Genomic DNA, 19437 nt, shown 5'->3' on the forward strand with positions numbered 1-19437 from the left:
TCCCACGCAGCACATTTCCACTGGTGGCCCTTTCTGTGAAAATCTGCCATGAATTTCACACAAAAGCAGAAATCTTGTTTTTGAAATTCTAGTGTTGAGTACGAAATTGGGATATTGTGTAGCCATTATGAAATTGAAAGGGGGAGACCATCAGCGCAGCTTCCAGCCTGGGGGGACAGAGTGGTGGATACCCGTATAGATGTCAGGATCGAAGATCCGTCGTAGGTGGGACTCCAGCGGTTCTGAAGAATATCTAAGCGAATGCTGCCATCTGCACAGACTGGGAAAAGAGCTGAAACAGTGATGTTTAAGAGGACAGCTCATTTTGAATTTTTACATTCCTAGCACAAGAGTACCTAGGGGGGCGCTGTGTGACTCAGCTGGTTAGGACACTGGGACTGATCGGAAGGTCATTGGTTCAAATCCCAGCATCAGCAGCAGTGATTTCATTGCCCTTGAACAAAACCCTTATCCCCAACTGCTCCCTGCTTTCTTGAGAGGGAATGATTTGGATAAAGTATCTGCTAAATAGCAGCGTAAGTGTAATCTAAAGACAGTTTTGGATTGTCACACTGCATGGAACCATAAGTGACAGGATGCAGACTACTCACCATTTGGATGGAGCAAATCCTATAATGAGATAGAAGGTCCCTCAAATGCGAGAATTCAGACCAAAACAATGTGTAACAACATCTGCTCTCTAACTCCAAATTTATTACATTTAGCTGTAGGGAAACTGGCTTAGAAATTAGATTTTGTTTGATCTTTATTCTGGACAATTGGCAAGCGGAGTAGATCAAGCAGACAGAGTTCTGTGGCACCACCTCCGAGCCCGGTGAACCAGAACCGGATCGACGCCTTAACAGATGTCAGTCAATACATGGCTCTATTAACAAGCGAAAACAGAAGCAGCTTCCTTCTCCTTGGGTTACAGAAAGATATAGAACAGCACATGAATGACGGACACTTCCTTCATAGGGCCTAGGGGGGCGCTATCCCCTCCAGCCATGAGGAACACAGGGTACAGGTGTTACAAGGACTAGACAGAACTTCGCAACAGTGACAGCAGACAGGCCTGGGTGAACCTAACCTTAATGCTAAGCCCAACCCTCTAAGATTAAACCGATAGACAGATATGACTTAACATGCCACAACTGAATCACTGCTCACTGATTAGCGAGAGAAAGGGAGGCCGTATGAAGCACAAAGGGGGAGCAGCAGGTAAGGATCTGTTAAAATAACATCAGCTGTATTTAACATTTCACCCATTTCATTGTATTATTCTGGATAAAGACCTAGGCTGAGTAGGACCCAGACTTAAGACCCAGATGCTGGACATTCCAGGACATGCCCTGGATTTAACAGTCCTACTCTCACTGAAGCCACTAAAGTCACACAAGCAATTAAAGCAGAAGGATATATATTGATTGAATTAGGGGTGGACACCGACAAGATTGATTTTTTTTGTATAGTGTATAAATTATACATTAAATCGACCATTCTGCTACAATTTCAACTCACCATCTCCGAAAGGTGTTCCCTCAACCTTATGAAAATAAAGAATAAAGAATCACTGACCTACGCTACTGCTCACACAAAACTCCTTCATTGATGATCAGCTGCACTATCGTGCATTACTCACTCCATACTGACAGCACAAACGTAAGACGAGCCGAAGTGCGGACACACAGACTCACGGTTTGGCTCAGCTCGGTTTACCCCGACACTCAGCCGAAGATCACTGCGTCCACAGCATGATGTTCTCGGATGGAGCTCCACTCACCCCGGCTGGCAGGTCCTCCTGCAGTTTGCCGTTTTCATGGGACAGTAGAGCTCATGAACGATCACACAAACCCCTCACTCAGTCCTGTTCGCACGACAATCAATCACCGGCTTTAGCCAGCTAGCCTTAGCCTCTCCAGCCCCATAGCTAAAGTCTCTCATCGAGCGCTGCCTTGCCGGAGTGGATCGGCAAGGCGCCGAACCCGGATATACACTGTTCACGGTCTAATGTCCCGAACAGAGCCCCCGACCCGCTAGCTTTACCAGCGACCAAACCACGACCGGGGCTGTACCATCCGCTCCGACCCGGGGTGCATGACCGTACCATCTGATACGAAGGGGGTCTGGAGTCACCTGTGAATGAATCACGTCGTTCGATGGAGCGGTTATGGTTAAAAAAAAGTCTTTTATGATGTAACCCAGCTAGTAAGCTTGAAAATTAGTTGATTGTGAAGCAATAAATGTTATCAGACATACAAAATAAAAATACACTGCTCAAAAAAATTAAAGGAACGCTTATTAATCAGAGTATAGCATCAAGTAAAAACTTGGATATTCATCCCGTCAGTAGCAGAGGGGGTTGTTAATCAGTTTCAGCTGCTTTGGTGTTAATGAAATTAACAACAGGTGCACTAGAGGGGCAACAACGAGACGACCCCCAAAACAGGAATGGTTTAACAGGTGGGGCCACTGACATTTTTCCGTCTTAATCTCTTCTGACAGTTTTTTCAGTAGTTTTGCATTTGGCTACAGTCAGTGTCACTACTGGTAGCATGAAGCGATACCTGGACCCCACAGAGGTTGCACAGGCAGTCTGACTCCTCCAGGATGGTGCATATTGATGTGTCATTGCCATTAGTTTTGCTGTGTCTCCCAGCACAGTCTCAAGGGCATGGAGGAGATTCCAGGAGACAGGCAGTTACTCTAGGAGAGATGGACAGGGTCGTAGAAGGTCCTTAACTCATCAGCAGGATTGGTATCTGCTCCTTTGAGCAAGGAGGAACAGGATGAGCACTGCCAGAGCCCTACAAAATGACCTCCAGCAGGCCACTGGTGTGAATGTCTCTGACCAAACAATCAGAAACAGGCTTCATGAAGGTGGCCTGAGGGCCCGACACCCTCTAGTGGGCCCTGTGCTCACTGCCCGGCACCGTGGAGCTCGATTGGCATTTGCCATAGAATACCAGAATTGGCAGGTCTGTCACTGGTGCCCTGTGCTTTTCACAGATGAGAGCAGGTTCACCCTGAGCACATGTGACAGACGTGAAAAGGTCTGGAGAAGCTGCGGAGAACATTATGCTGCCTGTAACATTGTTCAGCATGACCGGTTTGGTGGGGGGTCAGTGATGGTCTGGGGAGGCATATCCATGGAGGGACACACAGACCTCTACAGGCTAGACGACGGGACCTTGACTGCCATTAGGTATCGGGATGAAGTCTTTGGACCCATTGTCAGACCCTACTCTGGAGCAGTGGGTCCTGGGTTCCTCCTGGTGCACGACAATGCCCGGCCTCATGTGGCGAGAGTATGCAGGCAGTTCCTGGAGCATGAAGGAATTGATACCATTGACTGGCCCCCACGTTTACATGACCTAAATCCAATAGAACACCTCTGGGACATTATGTTTCGGTCCATCCGACACCACCAGGTTGCACCTCAGACTGTCCAGGAGCTGACAGGAGTGATGCCCTGGTCCAGATCTGGGAGGAGATCCCCCAGGACACCATCCATCATCTCATTAGGAGGATGCCCTGACATTGTTAGGCATGCATACAAGCACATGGGGGCCATACAAACTACTGAGTACGATTTTGATTTGCTGCAATGAATTTTCAGCAAAATGGACTAGCCTGCTGCATCATTTTTTCACTTAGATTTTCAGGGTGTCTTTGAATTCAGCCCTCTGTAGGTTTGTAATTTTCATTTCCATCAAACGATGTGGCATCCCTTCACTCTTAACACATCACCCAGTTCATATCAGTATAGATATCCAGCAGGATTTTTTCCCCCATTGAAATCTGATGCGTTTTCAAAGTGTTCCTTTAATTTTTTTGAGCAGTGTATATTAAATATACGGAGATTAATGGGCAAAATTCAAAAGTAAAACTGCCAGTCATTTTAAATGTTTAAAGATTAGTAAGGTATTGTGGCGAGGGGAGAAAAGACAGGAGACGGCATCTTCTCGTGAAAAAGAGTTTAAAATTTTATTAATAACATAAAAATGAGAAAAGGAGCATATCCGGTTGCCACTAAAGCGTAAAAAACTTAGAAGTAAAAGCACATCTGCCCTTGGAACTATGAACCCGCTACAGTATCCAGCAAATGACATTTACAGATATCTATTCAAGTCAGAGAACAAAAAATAAATAGTAGATTTGTAACATTTTATTGCCACACAAACCTGATTTTAATGTACCAACTTAAATATCCACCTTTCCATCTTACACCCATTTATTATGGAACCTATTTCATGTGGCACAGGGTCAGAGCTCGCTGCTCTCATGCATCTGGTATGACAGTCACACTTCCAGACTCTCACACTCACCCAAGAAATCTTACAGCAAATCTATATTATTCTATTATAAACCTAAAATTTGCTACATCACATGTGTTGGGGTAGTTTGCAACCCCTACAGATAATTTACAAGGTAAAACTGCTACATACATGGAAATGCATGTGCATGTGTGCTGCAGACTTGTTTAGAATCTCACACCAACCAGCTGAGCAAAGCTGGCAACCCTGCAGGAGTTGGACTGCAGGAGGAAATCTACACGACAGGGGAATACGCCAAGCTCACAGACAAACAGAGGATTCACATTTACAATCCTGGGGATTGTAGGATTTACAATCTTACACAATCCTGAAAATCATTTCATTTCATTCCCTTCTGATGCAGGGACAAAGTGGGCTCCAGTGGGCTCCTGAAACAGTTTGCTTGGAATTACAGCAGCAAAAATGCAAATTGCTACAGTCAATCATCCCTACTCAAAGAAACATTAAAAGGCATAAATATTCTGACCTGAATAATGATGGCACAGATGAACATTCTTGCAATGACATTTGCTTTGGTTAGAAACTTCTGATTATTTGGCTCTGCCTTTATGAAAATATCACAGTTTCATATACAGGAAGTTCTCGACTCTTGGAAGTAATCCATTTCACAAACCCTTCCATAAGCTGATTTACCTTCCCAAACCACTCAAGAAACCTTATAGCAAAAAACAAATAAGCTACATTATACTGGTAATACACACTAAAGAGTGCACATTACATAAATAAAAATAAAATATATTTCCATTTGGCTTTTTTGCCTTAGCGCTTCCACAAACTAAGTCCAGATTTACATGAATGGGTTTCAGCCAAGTCCAGAACTGCCTGTGTATATATTAAATGTTTCCTATTCTGTGTCCATACTGTATACTGGACACATGAACGGTTTTCACAACATACAACCCTACTTTTACATCGGTACAAAAGACAGATTTTCTCTGGGGGCACTTTGTTGTATCTTGTTGGTCAGATTTAGTCCTGAACCATTATAGTTAAAGTTTGTGTTGTCCGCTCTTTTGTAGCTCTTCCACTCACAGAGAACTCTTAAGCAGTTCCCCAGTCTTTGAATGTAACTCTCTGTCGCCAGAAAACAGCTTCCTCAGCAGGAGTGACAGCAGCTTCTATGAGAGGAAAGAGCCACCATCTATTCAACTGTCCACCAAGCTGGACTTGGCCGGAATCACTGCGAAAACTTCAGCTGTGAAAACACGCTACTCACATACACCAGCTTCTTGTTCTCCTGAGCATCCTGGAGGAGTTCAAATGCAGATTTCACGTTACTCTTCAAGATCCACGGGGCTAAAGAATAGGGAATAAGTGAGCCTGTTTAAACCTGTGGATAGCCCAAAGGTCTGTGAGGCATAAGATGTGTCTGAGAGTCAGCTAAGAGGCACAAACATTTGGCAATGAGTAGACTGTAGGCCTTCTCCTTCATCTTGTTTTTCTCCTCGCTGGTTGATGGGGATCCCTGAACTGCTGGGACCCCCTTGGGCCACCGTGTCTCCCGCAGGCTATCAAGGTAAGATGCCACCTGGGTGTCTGTGAGTTTCAGGATGTCTAAGACGCTGGTCAATTTCCTGCAGCGATGGAGAGAGACGTGAGTCCTGCTGTCTGTATTTCCCATAATCCTCTAGCTTACCCTGTGTCGTGTGGAAGAACCTACTTCAGCACCAGTGGCCTAAGCATTGTCGATAAGGTTTTCAGTGTCAATATACACCAGGAATTACCTGCAGAAAAATAAAGAGAGTGAGAGTGAAGAAAGACATGGTCATGCTTTGGTCACACTGTCCCTCCAGTTTAGCTGAGGAATGGTTGACTGAAAGCTTCACTCCAACAAAGGAGACAGTATGCAACAGATATCACAGTCGCACCTTCATTACTTCTATTCATTACTGTCATAATGAAGTGATGGGAATGAGCCCTTACACCCAATTCTTAACTTTAGTGGAATATCTGTGTGTATGAATCTGAGAATGACATAAGGGGTGTAAGTGATGATACATGATGGTGCGGGAGATACAAACTGAAAATCTCCATCAGCAGATCCATGAGAGCTTTCATTAGCTCGTCCACACTCCTGTGTTGTGAGGCTGCCTTTTCCTCCCGCTTGGGCCCATGCTCCTTAGCTTCTTTCCCATGGATGCCCACTGACATGCTGGCTGATGGGTTACTCTTTTCATTAGTCTTGCTGCCCTCATCGTGGCTGAGAGAGCACAGTAACGGCGTGGGAACTACAGCGGGCTGCTCTGTGCACCGGTCTGTGCCCCCATCGGCAGGTTGGTTTGTAGGCTGGTTTATGCCCTGCTTGGAAAATTGGTCTATGCCTTGTTTAACAGGCTGCTCTGTGTCCTGGTAGGAAAACTGGTCTGTGCCCCGGTTAGGACACCAATCCGGGGGCAGGTCCGTGCCCTGCTTAGCAGGCGGGTCAGGTGGCTGGTCAGTGCCCAGGTTAGCAGGCGGGTCAGGTGGCTGGTCATTGCCCTGGTTAGCAGGCGGTTCAGGTGGCTGGTCAGTGCCCAGGTTAGCAGGCGGGTCAGGTGGCTGGTCAGTGCCCAGGTTAGCAGGCGGGTCAGGTGGCTGGTCAGTGCCCGGTCCTCTTGGCTCACTTGTGCTCTGTTTTGCTTGCTGGTCCAGACTGCAGGCTGAACCAGAGGAGTCATGTATAAACTGATTGCTGGAGGTGTCTGATCTGCTTATGGAGGAGTCCATATTTGGTAGTTTCTTGGCACATTCGTAGACCTTCTGCACCCCTTCATCTTCACAGGTCCCCGAGGATTCTGTGGGGGGCTCAGGGCTTCCCCCGGGGCGTCTCCTGTTCCCATCTTGGTCTGTCTTCATGTGAGCGACACTCTGAAAATCGAGAAGTGCTAAAATCAAAAACTTACTGCCATATGCCTGTAATACACGGCAAACTATAAGCACAGAAGCAGATGGCCATTACTGCGGTGGCTTATTTATAAGAGTTTGCAAGTGAAGTTTCGCAATTTACTGTGGTTTATACCAGCTTGGATGGATAACACATGGGAGGTGGTCTTCTAAAGACTTAAATAAAGTTGTGAAATTATGCCTTTTTAAGGTACGGCTAGACAAGAGTTACAGAAGGACACGGGTGTGATGAATTTTGAGACAGATGGACGGCGCACCTCCTCATCATCCAGGGTGGAGCTGAATAAGGAAGGCAGCTTGTCCAGCAGATCACACAGGCTGTCGCAGAATGGGTTGAAGAGCAATTGGAAGACTTCCTGACTCTGGCCAACCTCACTCTAAAAGACATGGAAAGGCACCCATGTCATTCAGCAGCATTAACTAGCAGAATTAGCTAATAAGTCAGTCATTAAACTGGCATGACATGCAGCTTACATAAAATATACACAGAAAGAAAAGAGCTATGACTTCTGCAGGCTTTTCTAATTCCCATTCAGTTAGCAACTGACTTACAACCAGAACACTGAGGTAGCTGTCAAGTGACGAGATTATTACTTCAATTAAATAATTATAAGGCAGTAGGCGGAAAGCAAGGCCCCTGGGGGCCCCCACCCTGCTGTCTTTCAGCAGTTAGGCTGCATTCCATTTGGACTCTGAAGCTGGAAACTTCAACTGGAACGCCTTCTGAAGAACCTCTGCAACCCCAAGCTCAGAATTCAAGATGGCTGCACCCTTTATCAACAGAAGTTAAAGCCGTAGCTTTATACTGTTTATTAGCACTTATGTCTTTATTTGTGGCTCATTAAATCAGTCGTACACACAGTACTGTCCAACCGCTATCTGTGGACATGTTGTTACGGTGTTTTTATGTGCAAAATACAATGTAATGAGTTGATATCCACTGATATTGCTAACAATGGCTAACAATGAAACTAGATCGAAGTGGGGGCTGTTTCAGAAAGCAGATAGTTTGGCGGATTTAAGGTAGTCTGAGCTAAATGTAAGTGAACGAACATAAAGGTCATTTAAACTAGGGTACCTTAAAGAAGACAAGTTATTCGGCTAAGAAATCTTGCACAGGTCCCTGGTATTGCTGAATAACTTTCTCAATTGTTGTAACTGGAACGCAGTTAACTCAGGTGTGACGTCATTCCCAGCTCTGAGGTATATGGAATGCAGCATTATCCCTACATGGTCCCTGAGGGGCACGTGCGTACCTGTAGGAAATTCTCCAGTTTGGCTCTGGCCTCCTCTTTGAACTTGTCATCCAAAATTCTGTGTGTGCTTTCCAACACGTCAGGTAGGGGGAGCAGATGAGCTGAGTCCTGGGAAAAGAGTGACCAGGCAGTAGCCAGAAACATAATATGTTGATTTAGCTACAACCTGCAAAACATGGTTCCCAAAATAGGGAAGAAAAACCAAGTACATATACTGGTCAAATTTAAAAATGAATTAAAAACATGGAGAGGATTGGTACTTATGGAGGGATTATTCTGACTTAAATAAAGGTGTGCATTAATAAATATATTGTGAAATATTGTGAAATGTGACAATAAATTAATGATAATAATGAAATTAATGATAATAATCTTCCTGTTTTTAGTTATCTATTTATTGCTAGTTTATTTATTCAACTATTTCAATAATGCCACAAATGACATGAAATTAGCCTTGAAATGCAAACTGTCACTTTCACCCATCAATGTTTTAGTGTTAGTAATGTCACACTAATTGCCATATGTAAGCACACAAAAATCACATAAATATTGGCTGCACTATTATTTGTGGTTTTGGCTATCCACAGCAGGTCTCGGAGCATAGCCCCCAGAACAGCTTACTAGGACTGCTACGAAAATTGCTTATTATTCCAGATGAAATGGGTGCTGCTGATAATATGAGACTTCAGAGAGCAAACTGAAACTGCAATGGTGCCGGTTCTTCCTAAGTAAAACATTGATAAAAATGTGTTTGCAAACTTCTGCAGTGGAGCAGGTTACAAATGAGAATATCTGATGGCAGCATAACCCACCTTGGCATACGCTTCCTAAAAGCACAGTTGCCAACTGAATGGGTACAACCATGCAAGTCACTATCAGGATCTTTTGGGAATCGAGCCCCTGGACAGCCATCCTGTGAAGCTGCTTAGTAAAGTAATTCAGGGCAACTTTTCCTTACACTCATATCCACCTGAGGTTTTATCTGTGGCTCATTGCTCGACTGCTCCAAACCACAGCCACTAGAGACAGGTGTCTTTGGAAGCACTTAGACAATCACAGAGACCTCCGCATCTAGATGAGTGAAAGTGACAGTTTGCATTTCAAGGCTTATTTCATGTCATGTGCAGCATCATTGAAACAAACAAAAAAAAAACATAAATAAACTGAAACAGGAAGAAAAACAATTCTTATACAGTGGTACCTCAGTACTCGAACTCATTAGAATTTGAATTTCTTAAAAGTCGAACCAACCAGTTCAAAAAGAAAAAAATGACCTAGAGCTCTATCTGAATCTCAGAAGTCAAACCGTGAGCGCCGACCTAAGATAACTTGTACGCGCGGGGAAATGAGTCACGCGGCACGTCTTTCAGCAGAAACAAAGGGTAAAGCTTCAGTCTCAGCCTCGCATTCGCTGTGATAGCATTGTGCATGTTTAACAACATGCACAATGCTTGGTTTTCCATTATTTCTTATGGGGAAAATTCGATCAGAACTCCAGCTTTTTAGGATTCGAATCTGAGCTCTGAACGAATTAACTTTGAGTTCTGAGATACCACTGTATTTTATTTATGCTTCCATTTCATATCATTATCATTTATTTATTGCCACATTTCATAATTTTTTTATTAATGCACATTTATATGGTTCTGCTAACTTGATGAATACTGATCAAGTTTCAGTATTAGTGACAATATCAACCTAGATTGACACACTGGACCAATGCGACATCATGAGCGCATGTTCTTGTTCCCCATGGTTCCCTTACCTGCAGAACCTGGAGTTGCTTCTCTGACACACTGACGTCCCAATGAAGGTCCTCGGGACTGTTTTGCTCATCTAGGTGTATGGTGTACATAAACTCCTTGTTGTGCTCCTCCACCTGAGGGGACAGGCCGCTCTGCTCTAACATCATCTACTCCAATCGCTCCCTAAAACACCACTAAAACAGCAAAAGTCCTACTAAGTCATTTTGGGTTCAATTCACTCTAATTCGTACCAAATATCATGTCTACATTTCAGGGTTGTGTATCTCTCAGATGTTAAAAGCATATTGATACATGGTCTAAGGTACAATACAAAATATAGATATATTTAAACACCATAATTTGATACTCTTCGATTCAGCAATGACTTGATATTGAATTCCATTCAAACATGACTGAGTGAGAAGCCAGAAGGAGTCGGACGTGTCCCCTTGTGTCGGAGGTGCCCGCGTCGGACGTGTCCCCGTGTGTCGGAGGTGCCCGCGTCGGACGTGTCCCCGTGTGTCGGAGGTGCCCGCGTCGGACGTGTCCCCGTGTGTAGGAGGTGCCCGCGTCGGACGTGTCCCCGTGTGTAGGAGGTACCCGCGTCGGACGTGTCCCCGTGTGTCGGAGGTGCCCGCGTTGGACGTGTCCCTGTGTGTCGGAGCCACTCAGGTTACGATCGTTAATGTCCTTTCAGACTCACTTGAGGGACAGTGACCGTCCATTGACCATCTCTCCACAGCTCATTCAACAGGTTGTGCATCATATTCTCCTGGTCACTGCTGAGAAGAGGAAAGTCTTCCTGCAAGAGCCAGAGGATGAAAGCCAGGTGACAACCATAGACTTGAGCTGCAGGCTCTGGAGAGCTTTTTTCTCTCCTGAGAAAGACAGGATGGCAGGTGGCTTACACTGATGGAGCTGCACAAGCTGTCATCGTCCTCTTCATCTGACAGATTCGGAAGCTCCACAGCCCGGAAGCTTGGCCCAGTCTCTGCCTCTTTGTTCTTTCCTTTGAATTTTTTGGTTTTCTTAAAGAACTTCCCAATGAACCTCTTAAGTTTCTTCCCAGGGGACATCTTGATCGTTTTTCCTGGTGAATGAGACAATATTCAAGCATCAGCTTGAACCCTACACACATGTTTATGCATGACCCATAGAAAGCAGGCTATGCCTGCTGCTGTAATACAGGCCCCAGCGTGCTCCTTTGAAGAGAAGAGAGGTCTACACCTTTTCTATTAGCTTTATTGTCACTGTTGTCTGTGGTTCCTGTGGAACCTGTTGTCTGGAATCTGCAAATATCAAAGGAAACGAGGCATATAACTTCAGCAATAAAATCAGAAGACCAGGCTTCATCACTGCCCCCCACTTCATCATCTTCTTTCTTGTGCATGCAAAGCGAGGATGAAGGGGCTCTCATCTCTCACCCTCTGTCATCTTGTGGCTGTGCCATTGCTGTCCGCTCATCCTCGGGCTCCTCTGTGGAGCTGCAGGGAGATGCAATATCCAGATAATGCACCACCAGTTGGTTCAGCGTGTCCGGGTCTGAGAGCCATGTCACCAGCTGCAGCAGCACTGTGGAAGGGTCAACAGCACAAAGTGTTTAATCACAGCGAGTCTCTATTAAGGTCTTCAACCCTTTAAACAAATGTGGAGAACTAGCCATCAGTCTAAGATCCAGGCCTAGTCCAAGGCTGTCAGGATTCAGGAACAACCATCAGTCAAGGAGACAAGTACAAATCCCCATGGCTGACCTTTGAAGGCCACAATCTCCTTCAAGACACATCTGTAGAGGTCCAGCTTCCACGTGGATTCAGGAAGGAAGTTCTGCACCAGAGCTTCAGAACACACCCTGAGGAAGGCCACCTCATTCTCCCAAGAGCTGAACAACAGCTCCCTGAAACACACATATTAAGAAAGGGAAAGAAATCATTTATATGACGAAAGTATCTTTTTCAACATGCTGTCCCAATGAAAACCAGATCAAACCTAAAGAACAAAGGAACCCTGTTCTTATAAAGAAATCTGGAGAAAAGGCATGATTTTCCATACAAGCCTGGCTCCATCTTCTGAGCACATGTAGCCAAGTACCTGTAATCACTCATACTCATACACATTCAGTTAGAGGATCATGTTTGACTATGGTGACTTTTGGTGAAGTCTACTGTTCCCATTTCATAAATGGTCCATTTTCCTTTAGTTATAGGTCTCTGGTCCCTACTTGCTATCTCCATCTGGAGGACCTGATTCAGCACAGTATGCGAAACACAGAAATGCCATCCCAGTGAAAAAACAGCCAAAGAACAGCAGCAGTGAAGATCATGAATGTCTCAGCTATACATGAACTCAAAATAGAGGCACACAGTCCTCCATACACACAAAGACCAAGTGAAACCCCTGTTGCCAAGGAAACAGTCCCACCTCCTTGCCTCCTTCATGTCGTGGAGATGCCTGGTGAGGATGCGAATGCAACCAGTGCTGACAGCATCGATATCCAGGGCACAGACAGTCCCCATGATGCGGTCAGTGGCCAGATCAAGCTCCTGCCACAAGGCTTTATAAAGAGGCTGTTTGTCCATGGGCCCTGGGACCTCTGGGGCGGACAGATACTGGGCGTATGCACAGGAAAACACTGCAACAGTACAGACACTCCTCGTTTAGGACAGAATGCAATGACATAAGGAGACACTAAAACTACAGTCATCTTGCAAACAAGAACAACACAGACAGACCACAAATACATTACACCTCCTAAACAGACAGACACTATATATCCCACACACAAAACAGACACATATACTAAACAGACAGATGTTACACACCCCACACACAAAACAGACACATATACTAAACAGACAGACGTTACACATCCCACACACAAAACAGACATCATAAACAGAGACGTTACACATCCCACACACAAAACAGACATCATAAACAGAGACGTTACACATCCCACACACAAAACAGACATCATAAACAGAGACGTTACACATCCCACACACAAAACAGACATCATAAACAGAGACGTTACACATCCCACACACAAAACAGACGCCATAAACAGAGACGTTACACATCCCACACACAAAACAGACGCCATAAACAGAGACGTTACACATCCCACACACAAAACAGACATCATAAACAGAGACGTTACACATCCCACACACAACACAGACACATACTAAACAGACAGACGCTATAGGACACACAGCACAGACACCTACTAAACAAATGCTACACATCCTGCATCACCAGCCATGCACGAATCTGTCCTCCTGTCCTGTCTCAGTTTACCACAAGGCTTTGGCAGTTTAGGTACATATTTAATAAATGACCAAAAATAACCAATGATAGGACACCCAAGACCACTGCTTTTGACTACAACCAGATACACACAGCACCCAACTTCCCTGACCCCTACAGCACGGGGTGAGCCCACAGGAGGGCGGACTCATAACTCTTTCAGGTTCCAGGCCCCATGGGTAGAGACCTGACCACCCAAACTTGTTTGTGCACTTTAAGTATTGTGAAACCCCCTCCTCTTTCTGTTGGTGTGTTGTATTGTGGTCCTGGGGAATTGCTATTTTGTATCACTATACCCCAGTTACTTTCTCATTATAAAAAACTGTACATAGCTGTCGATAAAAGCATCTGCTAAATAAAAATAACACCCGCTGGACTTGGTTTGACTTCTGAGTGCTCACACCAACTCCACCCTTGCCACTAAACCTACTAATAGCAGGAATCCTCCCACGAATAGAACTTGCAATTATTAGTTACTAACTCGCTGAACCTCCAGATCCCCAACTGCCCTTATCTACACAAAGAGCGAGAAGTTTGTGGGTTATGTGCTGAATGAAGCAGCCGGACATACCTTGCTGAAGGGACGTCTTGACACTCGGGAACTGCATGTCCTGCTCCGGAACCTCTTCTGAGTCACCTTTGTCGACTTCATCTCCAGCAAGGATGCTTATTGCTGAGTAACAGAGCTCCTGTTAAGTGGCAAGTGAAGAGCAACTTACTGGGGAATTTCAACACACAAGAACTTCATGTAAGAGAGACTGACTTCCTGATTTTTAAACTCTAACAGTTTTCATCAGCAGTGCACTTTCTACACTGTAGGCTATTTCAGAAGGCACGATCAAGGCGGCATTTTTACTTCTAATACCATATACACTTATCACATTAGCCTATGGATGACACAAATGAAAAAACACATTTACCAATATAATCAGTGCGCATGCTTAAAAATAAAATAAAAAATAAAAAAAAGTAAAAGTAAGTTATGTGCGTAGCAAGGAAGAAGCAGAACTTTGCAGTCTTGTGAGACCAGCGGAACTTCATTCCTTCTCTACCTGATGCGTCTCCTCCGTCTGTGCGCTGCCGTCTTGCAACGTCCTTCTGACGGGATTCCTGAGTGGGGCGAATCGCCACACCGCAAAAATAAATAGACAGACACAGGAGGCAGACAAAAGGATAAGACACATCTTGCTGGAGAATGACTTCTGCTCCGTCCTAACCCTCAGGCTCCGCGTTATCAAAGCACTTCTAAACACGCCCCCAGAGTGTCTTTCCGGAAACGGGAGGTGGGATAGCCCATGAACGTCGTTCTTTAGTCTCCCTATTTTTTGGAAGAACAATTATTCTAAATCCATTTACTGATTTGTCTCATATATCTATTTCCCTGCACATTTCGGCAAATTTCATCGTAAACACCGGTGCCTGAAGTGTGGAAATGCAGGCGCTGCGTCTACCCTCGTCATTCAGTATCTGGATACCGGTTAGTAACCGGCACACTTCACATATCAAATCCCAGAATCGCCCATGTCATCGTTGTGATCGAAAACTAAAAAACAAAACTATAAGAGAATATTTTCGATAAAATAAAATTAGGCAATAAAATAAAAAATATGAATAAACGAAAACAGCCTGGCCATCTGGTGTATCGGGCAAGATATATCAGGAGACCGCCCTCCCACAGAGCGAGTCTCATGTAGAACCAGCTGAAACACGTCGTCATTAAGTTTCATTCTGAGTCTATTCCCAAGATGGTACGTGTGTATGTCAGAGTCCCCGGGAATTATTGCCTCAACTAAAGAGGTGTTCGAAACGACCATATCTGTAAAACTTTTGCAAGATGAAGAAACCAAAGATTCGATTTTCATGCAATTCATAAATCAAAGCATACTACAGGGGGGGGGGGGGGGGGGGTATTCAATCGTTCACGATCACAATAACGTCTTCCTTATTGTTTCACTGTAGCCTTAGAGGCGGTTTCTGCCGGGTACGCGCCACACTGCCCGTGCCAGACTCACCTCCACGGCGTTACACCGGTCCTTGCGTAACTGGGTCCTTAACTTCACCAAGCGAATCATGACGTTTAACATTGTATGCCATCATTTTCAATGGGGAGACTACATAAAAAAATACATTAAAAGTAATGGGAGCGTGAGAGGCGATTAACAACTATAAAGATTTAGGTGAAAAACATCGGTTTCAAAACGACAAAGCACGAAAGTAACTAGTCCAATTTCGGCGAAGACCGGAAAGCGATACATGTTCCGTGGTCCTGGCCGCTAGGTGGCACACAAGTATCATCAGCATCTTCCAATTTCCATGTATTTAATTTTACGGTCTGTAAAAAGTAAAATTACACTTTATATAAATCTGTCCGGCCCAGGGTTGCAAATTTTCCAGTGATGTTACATGAAAATTTTAGTATGGGATTTTTGGGAATTTATACTGCCCAACCAATGTCACCTTGGGTTAAGGAAAAGTTTTCGAACATGACCTTTGAAATAGAAAATGAACCAGGCCATCATCAAAGGACATCTTGGCAGCAACTTGATGTAAGCGAAGACTCTTTCCTGAAGCCCTGTCAGTAGCAGCAACAATTCTTACAAATCCAACATCCTGCCTCTGAGCACAACTGTTCTCTTTGGCGACATTCACACAGAAGTCTGCAACCTGCTCAGAAACGTACAGCTGGAGAACTGGTGGCAATTAGACCATATTCAGGGCTCTTTCTGAAGATGTGGATTCTGACAGTTTCAAGATTTATGACTTTAAGCAGATTCCCCAGATTGCAGTGTGTTTGTGTTTAATAATGATAGAAAGGGAAATGTGATTGTCTCTAATTAAATCTAAATATCTTGAAAAATCTCCATGAGCATGCATATGTCTTTATGTCTGACAACTGCCCAATAATCCCCATAAAATGTCATACACCCAGGCCTGGAACACTGCCTGACCTCAGGATTAGCATGTGAGGAGCAGACGCAAAAACTTCTGCTAGCTACTTAGACCGTTTGAACCATCTAGTTGCATGGTTCCGACTATATAAATTGCTAACATTTTTAGGAACTGGGTTTTTGGGAAATGTACCCCTGTATAGTCATAACCACTACAGGGTCTGAACACAGGTGAGAAAATAAGGTTAAGTATTTAGAAGCATAACTTAATTACTCGTGATGATGTTAATCCTAAACATGCCACTCAAAGACCACATCAAATCCCCAATTAGAACAGCTTCCCTCAGCATCTGCCGAGTTATATAGGAAGTTATATGTGATCGTGCCATTAGACCCACCTGTCAACCACTTAGTTTGGTCTGTAAATCACTTGTAAAACCAGCTGCCCCAGAGCTTGCACACTTTACTTTGGCGGAAGGCCGACACCATCTCAGTTTACCCGCTCGGCACTGCAGGCAGGTGCTTGGAGCCAAAGCATCCTTCCGTCAGCCAAGTGGGACAGCCATTACCCTCAGCTTACCAACATCTCCCCAGCTTGTACGAAAGCACCGTAACCCACAGTAAGACTGACGGGCACTTACACCACACCTGGAAAACATCACAAAAACGACAGGAGCAGAGCGAGATCGTTTGGTTCATCCAGCAGGTTATTTATTTAAGTGAAGGTTAAAAACAAGCTGACTGCATGACGGGTAACGCTTCAGAACCTGACTGGCTGGGGGAATGACAGTGACAACGGGGAGAGAGACCAGGTGCCCCCACCCCGTACAGGAATACTAGCTGGTCCCTATAAATAAGGTGGAGCCTGACAGTCCGTGTGAATGTACAGATATATGTTACAGTCGCAACATTAATGATAGAGGACAGCTTAGATGACCTTCTTCAGCTCATCATACAGGACCAGCACGAAGGCGCCGCCCATGCCTCTCAGGACGTTGGACCAGGCCCCCTTGAAGAAAGCCCGGCTGCCCTCATCGCGGGCTATCTTCCGCCAACAGTCCATGGTGCCCTTGTACATGATGTCGGCTGAGGACGAGAACACAGAAAATCACGACCAGGCCCTTCCACTGGACACTGTAGGACCTCAAAAACAAAAAGTGACAGGGAAGAAACAAACAACCCCGACGCCACTCACCTCCTTTACGGCCAGACTGCATCATCATGCGCCGACGGACAGTGTCGAAGGGGTACGAGGCCAGGCCGGCCACGGCGGTGACGGTCTGAGCGATCATCCAGCTGACGAAAATGTGGGTGTTCTTGGGATCTGGCAGCATACCTGAGGAACCAGAGAAGCGTTGTGAGTGCCTAAGGCAGAGGAAACTACCAGACGATATCAGATTTCACAAGGGGAATCCTTTCATCGGCGCTCGGTGTCTCGTGACATCTAGACTCAGTCAAGCCCTGAGCACCACAGAAACCTGTCATAAGGATGAATCACAGCAGCATAAACAATGCAAGCTGAACGCTACCATTGACCATTACCAGCATCCACAGAAGGGATGCTAACCTGGGCATACATACCTTTAGCCGTGTCATAGATGCCAAAGTAAGCGGCTCTGTAGATGATGATGCCCTGGACAGAGACATTGAAGCCCTGGTACAGACCCTTCAGGCCATCAGACCTGGAAATCTTCACCAGGCAGTTGCCCAGACCACTGAACTCCCTCTCTGCACCAGCCTTGCCCACATCAGCTGCCAGGCGGGTTCGGGCGAAGTCGAGTGGGTACACGAAACACAGGGAGGTGGCACCAGCCGCCCCACCGGAGGCCAGGTTGCCGGCGAAGTACCTCCAGAATTGGGTGCGCTTGTCTACACCATCCAGGAAGATCTTCTTGTACTTATCCTTGAAGGCAAAGTTGAGGGCCTGGGTGGGGAAGTACCTGATGACATTGGCCAGGTTCCCTCTCCAGAAGGACAGGAACCCTTGCTCCTTGGGGATGCGGACCACACAATCCACAATGCCCTTGTAATGCTTATCTGCTGTGATCTGCTTGCTGGCATGCTGTACCTATACGCACAAAAAAAGATTAAAGGATTACTCAGAATCCGCCATGCTTGTCGGAGAATCGAACCCTGCGAAGAGCATAGCTGTCAAAGTAAACGCAACAGGCAGGTGAAGGATCGACGTTTGATGTAAAAATCGTTCCGGACCGGATGTAATAGCATGTGTAAGTCCTTGAATGAATACCATCATCCGGCGCCACACACCTTGACTTGTGCCCTTAAAGACAAAATGGTGGCCGAAGACATTCCGGCAAGGACACGTGGAGCCGACGGTAACGGAGCGATCCCACCGTCTCAATCACCTCCGAAAACCTCAATGGGGACCACGGTCACCGCCCACCCCCATATCGGGTTTAGTCAGAGCTCATAACGAAAGGAAAAGACCGTAGCCATCACGGCGTAACCCAGCGCCAAAAAAACCCATCCCGACCAACCTAGGCCGCCGTATAGGAGCGGCCGCCCCGCTACAATGCCGAAACTTCCCGTTGCCGCGACCTTGGTCTCTTGACCTCCACATCGACCGGCCGGCTAAGCCGTGGAGCAGGCCATCCGGACCCAACCGGACAAGCAAGCGGGGAAGCCGCTCCGATTGGCCGGCAGTTCGCAGTGCGCTGCTGTGAGGCCAGTTAATCCTGTCCCCTCCGCATTCTCACCTGCAACAGCAGCTTCACTCTCTCGATGGGCGCGACAGCAGTCTTGGAAATGGCGGCGGCTATGCCGCCGGCCAGGAAGTCCTTGGCGAAGGAGACAGCTTGTTCACTCATGGCGGGGCGGGACTGCGGCGTCGCTGCGTCGAAATGGCCGACCTCTGCGCGCAGAAAGGCATTTAAGTTGTGGGTTCTCGCGAGAATAGCGTGCAAAAAGCTGATTGGATGGACAGTGCCGAGGCGGAGCAATACGTCATTCATGGGGCGCCGTGAGTCACTGCATAGCTACCGGTTTGTCCTTCTACTCCCAT

General features: G+C 45.9%; 2 protein-coding genes across 3 annotated transcripts; both read right to left on the reverse strand.

Annotated features, from left to right (window-relative positions):
- Positions 1–3962: 3962 nt before the first annotated feature.
- Positions 3963–16949, reverse strand: LOC111835007 (uncharacterized). Of its 2 annotated transcripts, XM_023794881.2 has the most exons (17): positions 15540–16949; positions 14580–14637; positions 14099–14216; positions 12640–12850; positions 11973–12115; positions 11646–11793; positions 11449–11510; positions 11130–11311; positions 10925–11023; positions 10242–10355; positions 8477–8584; positions 7478–7597; positions 6359–7184; positions 5998–6061; positions 5733–5911; positions 5554–5633; positions 3963–5455 (listed from the first exon to the last, which is right to left on the reverse strand). In XM_023794881.2, exons 3-17 carry the CDS (start codon positions 14133–14135, stop codon positions 5366–5368), a joined length of 2463 nt encoding a protein of 820 aa, XP_023650649.2. In that variant the 5' UTR covers positions 14136–14216; positions 14580–14637; positions 15540–16949; the 3' UTR covers positions 3963–5365. The 2 variants fall into 2 exon arrangements, with proteins under 2 accessions (XP_023650649.2, XP_023650648.2); XM_023794880.2 differs by lacking the exon at positions 15540–16949 and having other exon boundaries at positions 14580–15403.
- Positions 16950–17101: 152 nt separating this feature from the next.
- Positions 17102–19287, reverse strand: slc25a5 (solute carrier family 25 member 5). Its single transcript, XM_023794883.2, has 4 exons — positions 19133–19287; positions 17997–18483; positions 17611–17751; positions 17102–17501 (listed from the first exon to the last, which is right to left on the reverse strand). The coding sequence occupies exons 1-4, from the start codon at positions 19241–19243 to the stop codon at positions 17344–17346; spliced, it is 897 nt and encodes a 298-aa protein (XP_023650651.1). The 5' UTR covers positions 19244–19287; the 3' UTR covers positions 17102–17343.
- Between the last annotated feature and the right edge of the window lie 150 nt (positions 19288–19437).

The sequence above is a fragment of the Paramormyrops kingsleyae genome, chromosome 10, assembly GCF_048594095.1.
Source record: "Paramormyrops kingsleyae isolate MSU_618 chromosome 10, PKINGS_0.4, whole genome shotgun sequence".
Taxonomy (NCBI): domain Eukaryota; kingdom Metazoa; phylum Chordata; class Actinopteri; order Osteoglossiformes; family Mormyridae; genus Paramormyrops; species Paramormyrops kingsleyae.

What these genes read in the sequence shown, in the direction of transcription:
- LOC111835007 (XM_023794880.2), bottom strand. Translation starts at nt 14,711, where the DNA reads ATGTGTCTTATCCTTTTGTCTGCCTCCTGTGTCTGTCTATTTATTTTT. An exon ending in CAGCCACAAGATGACAGAGG is followed by an intron (nt 11,511 to 11,645) that starts GTGAGAGATGAG and finishes TGATATTTGCAG; the next exon opens with ATTCCAGACAACAGGTTCCA. An exon ending in CAGTCTACTCATTGCCAAAT is followed by an intron (nt 5,634 to 5,732) that starts GTTTGTGCCTCT and finishes CCTATTCTTTAG; the next exon opens with CCCCGTGGATCTTGAAGAGT.
- slc25a5 (XM_023794883.2), bottom strand. Translation starts at nt 19,243, where the DNA reads ATGAGTGAACAAGCTGTCTCCTTCGCCAAGGACTTCCTGGCCGGCGGC. An exon ending in CATCTATGACACGGCTAAAG is followed by an intron (nt 17,752 to 17,996) that starts GTATGTATGCCC and finishes CTGGTTCCTCAG; the next exon opens with GTATGCTGCCAGATCCCAAG. An exon ending in GCAGTCTGGCCGTAAAGGAG is followed by an intron (nt 17,502 to 17,610) that starts GTGAGTGGCGTC and finishes TCTCGTCCTCAG; the next exon opens with CCGACATCATGTACAAGGGC.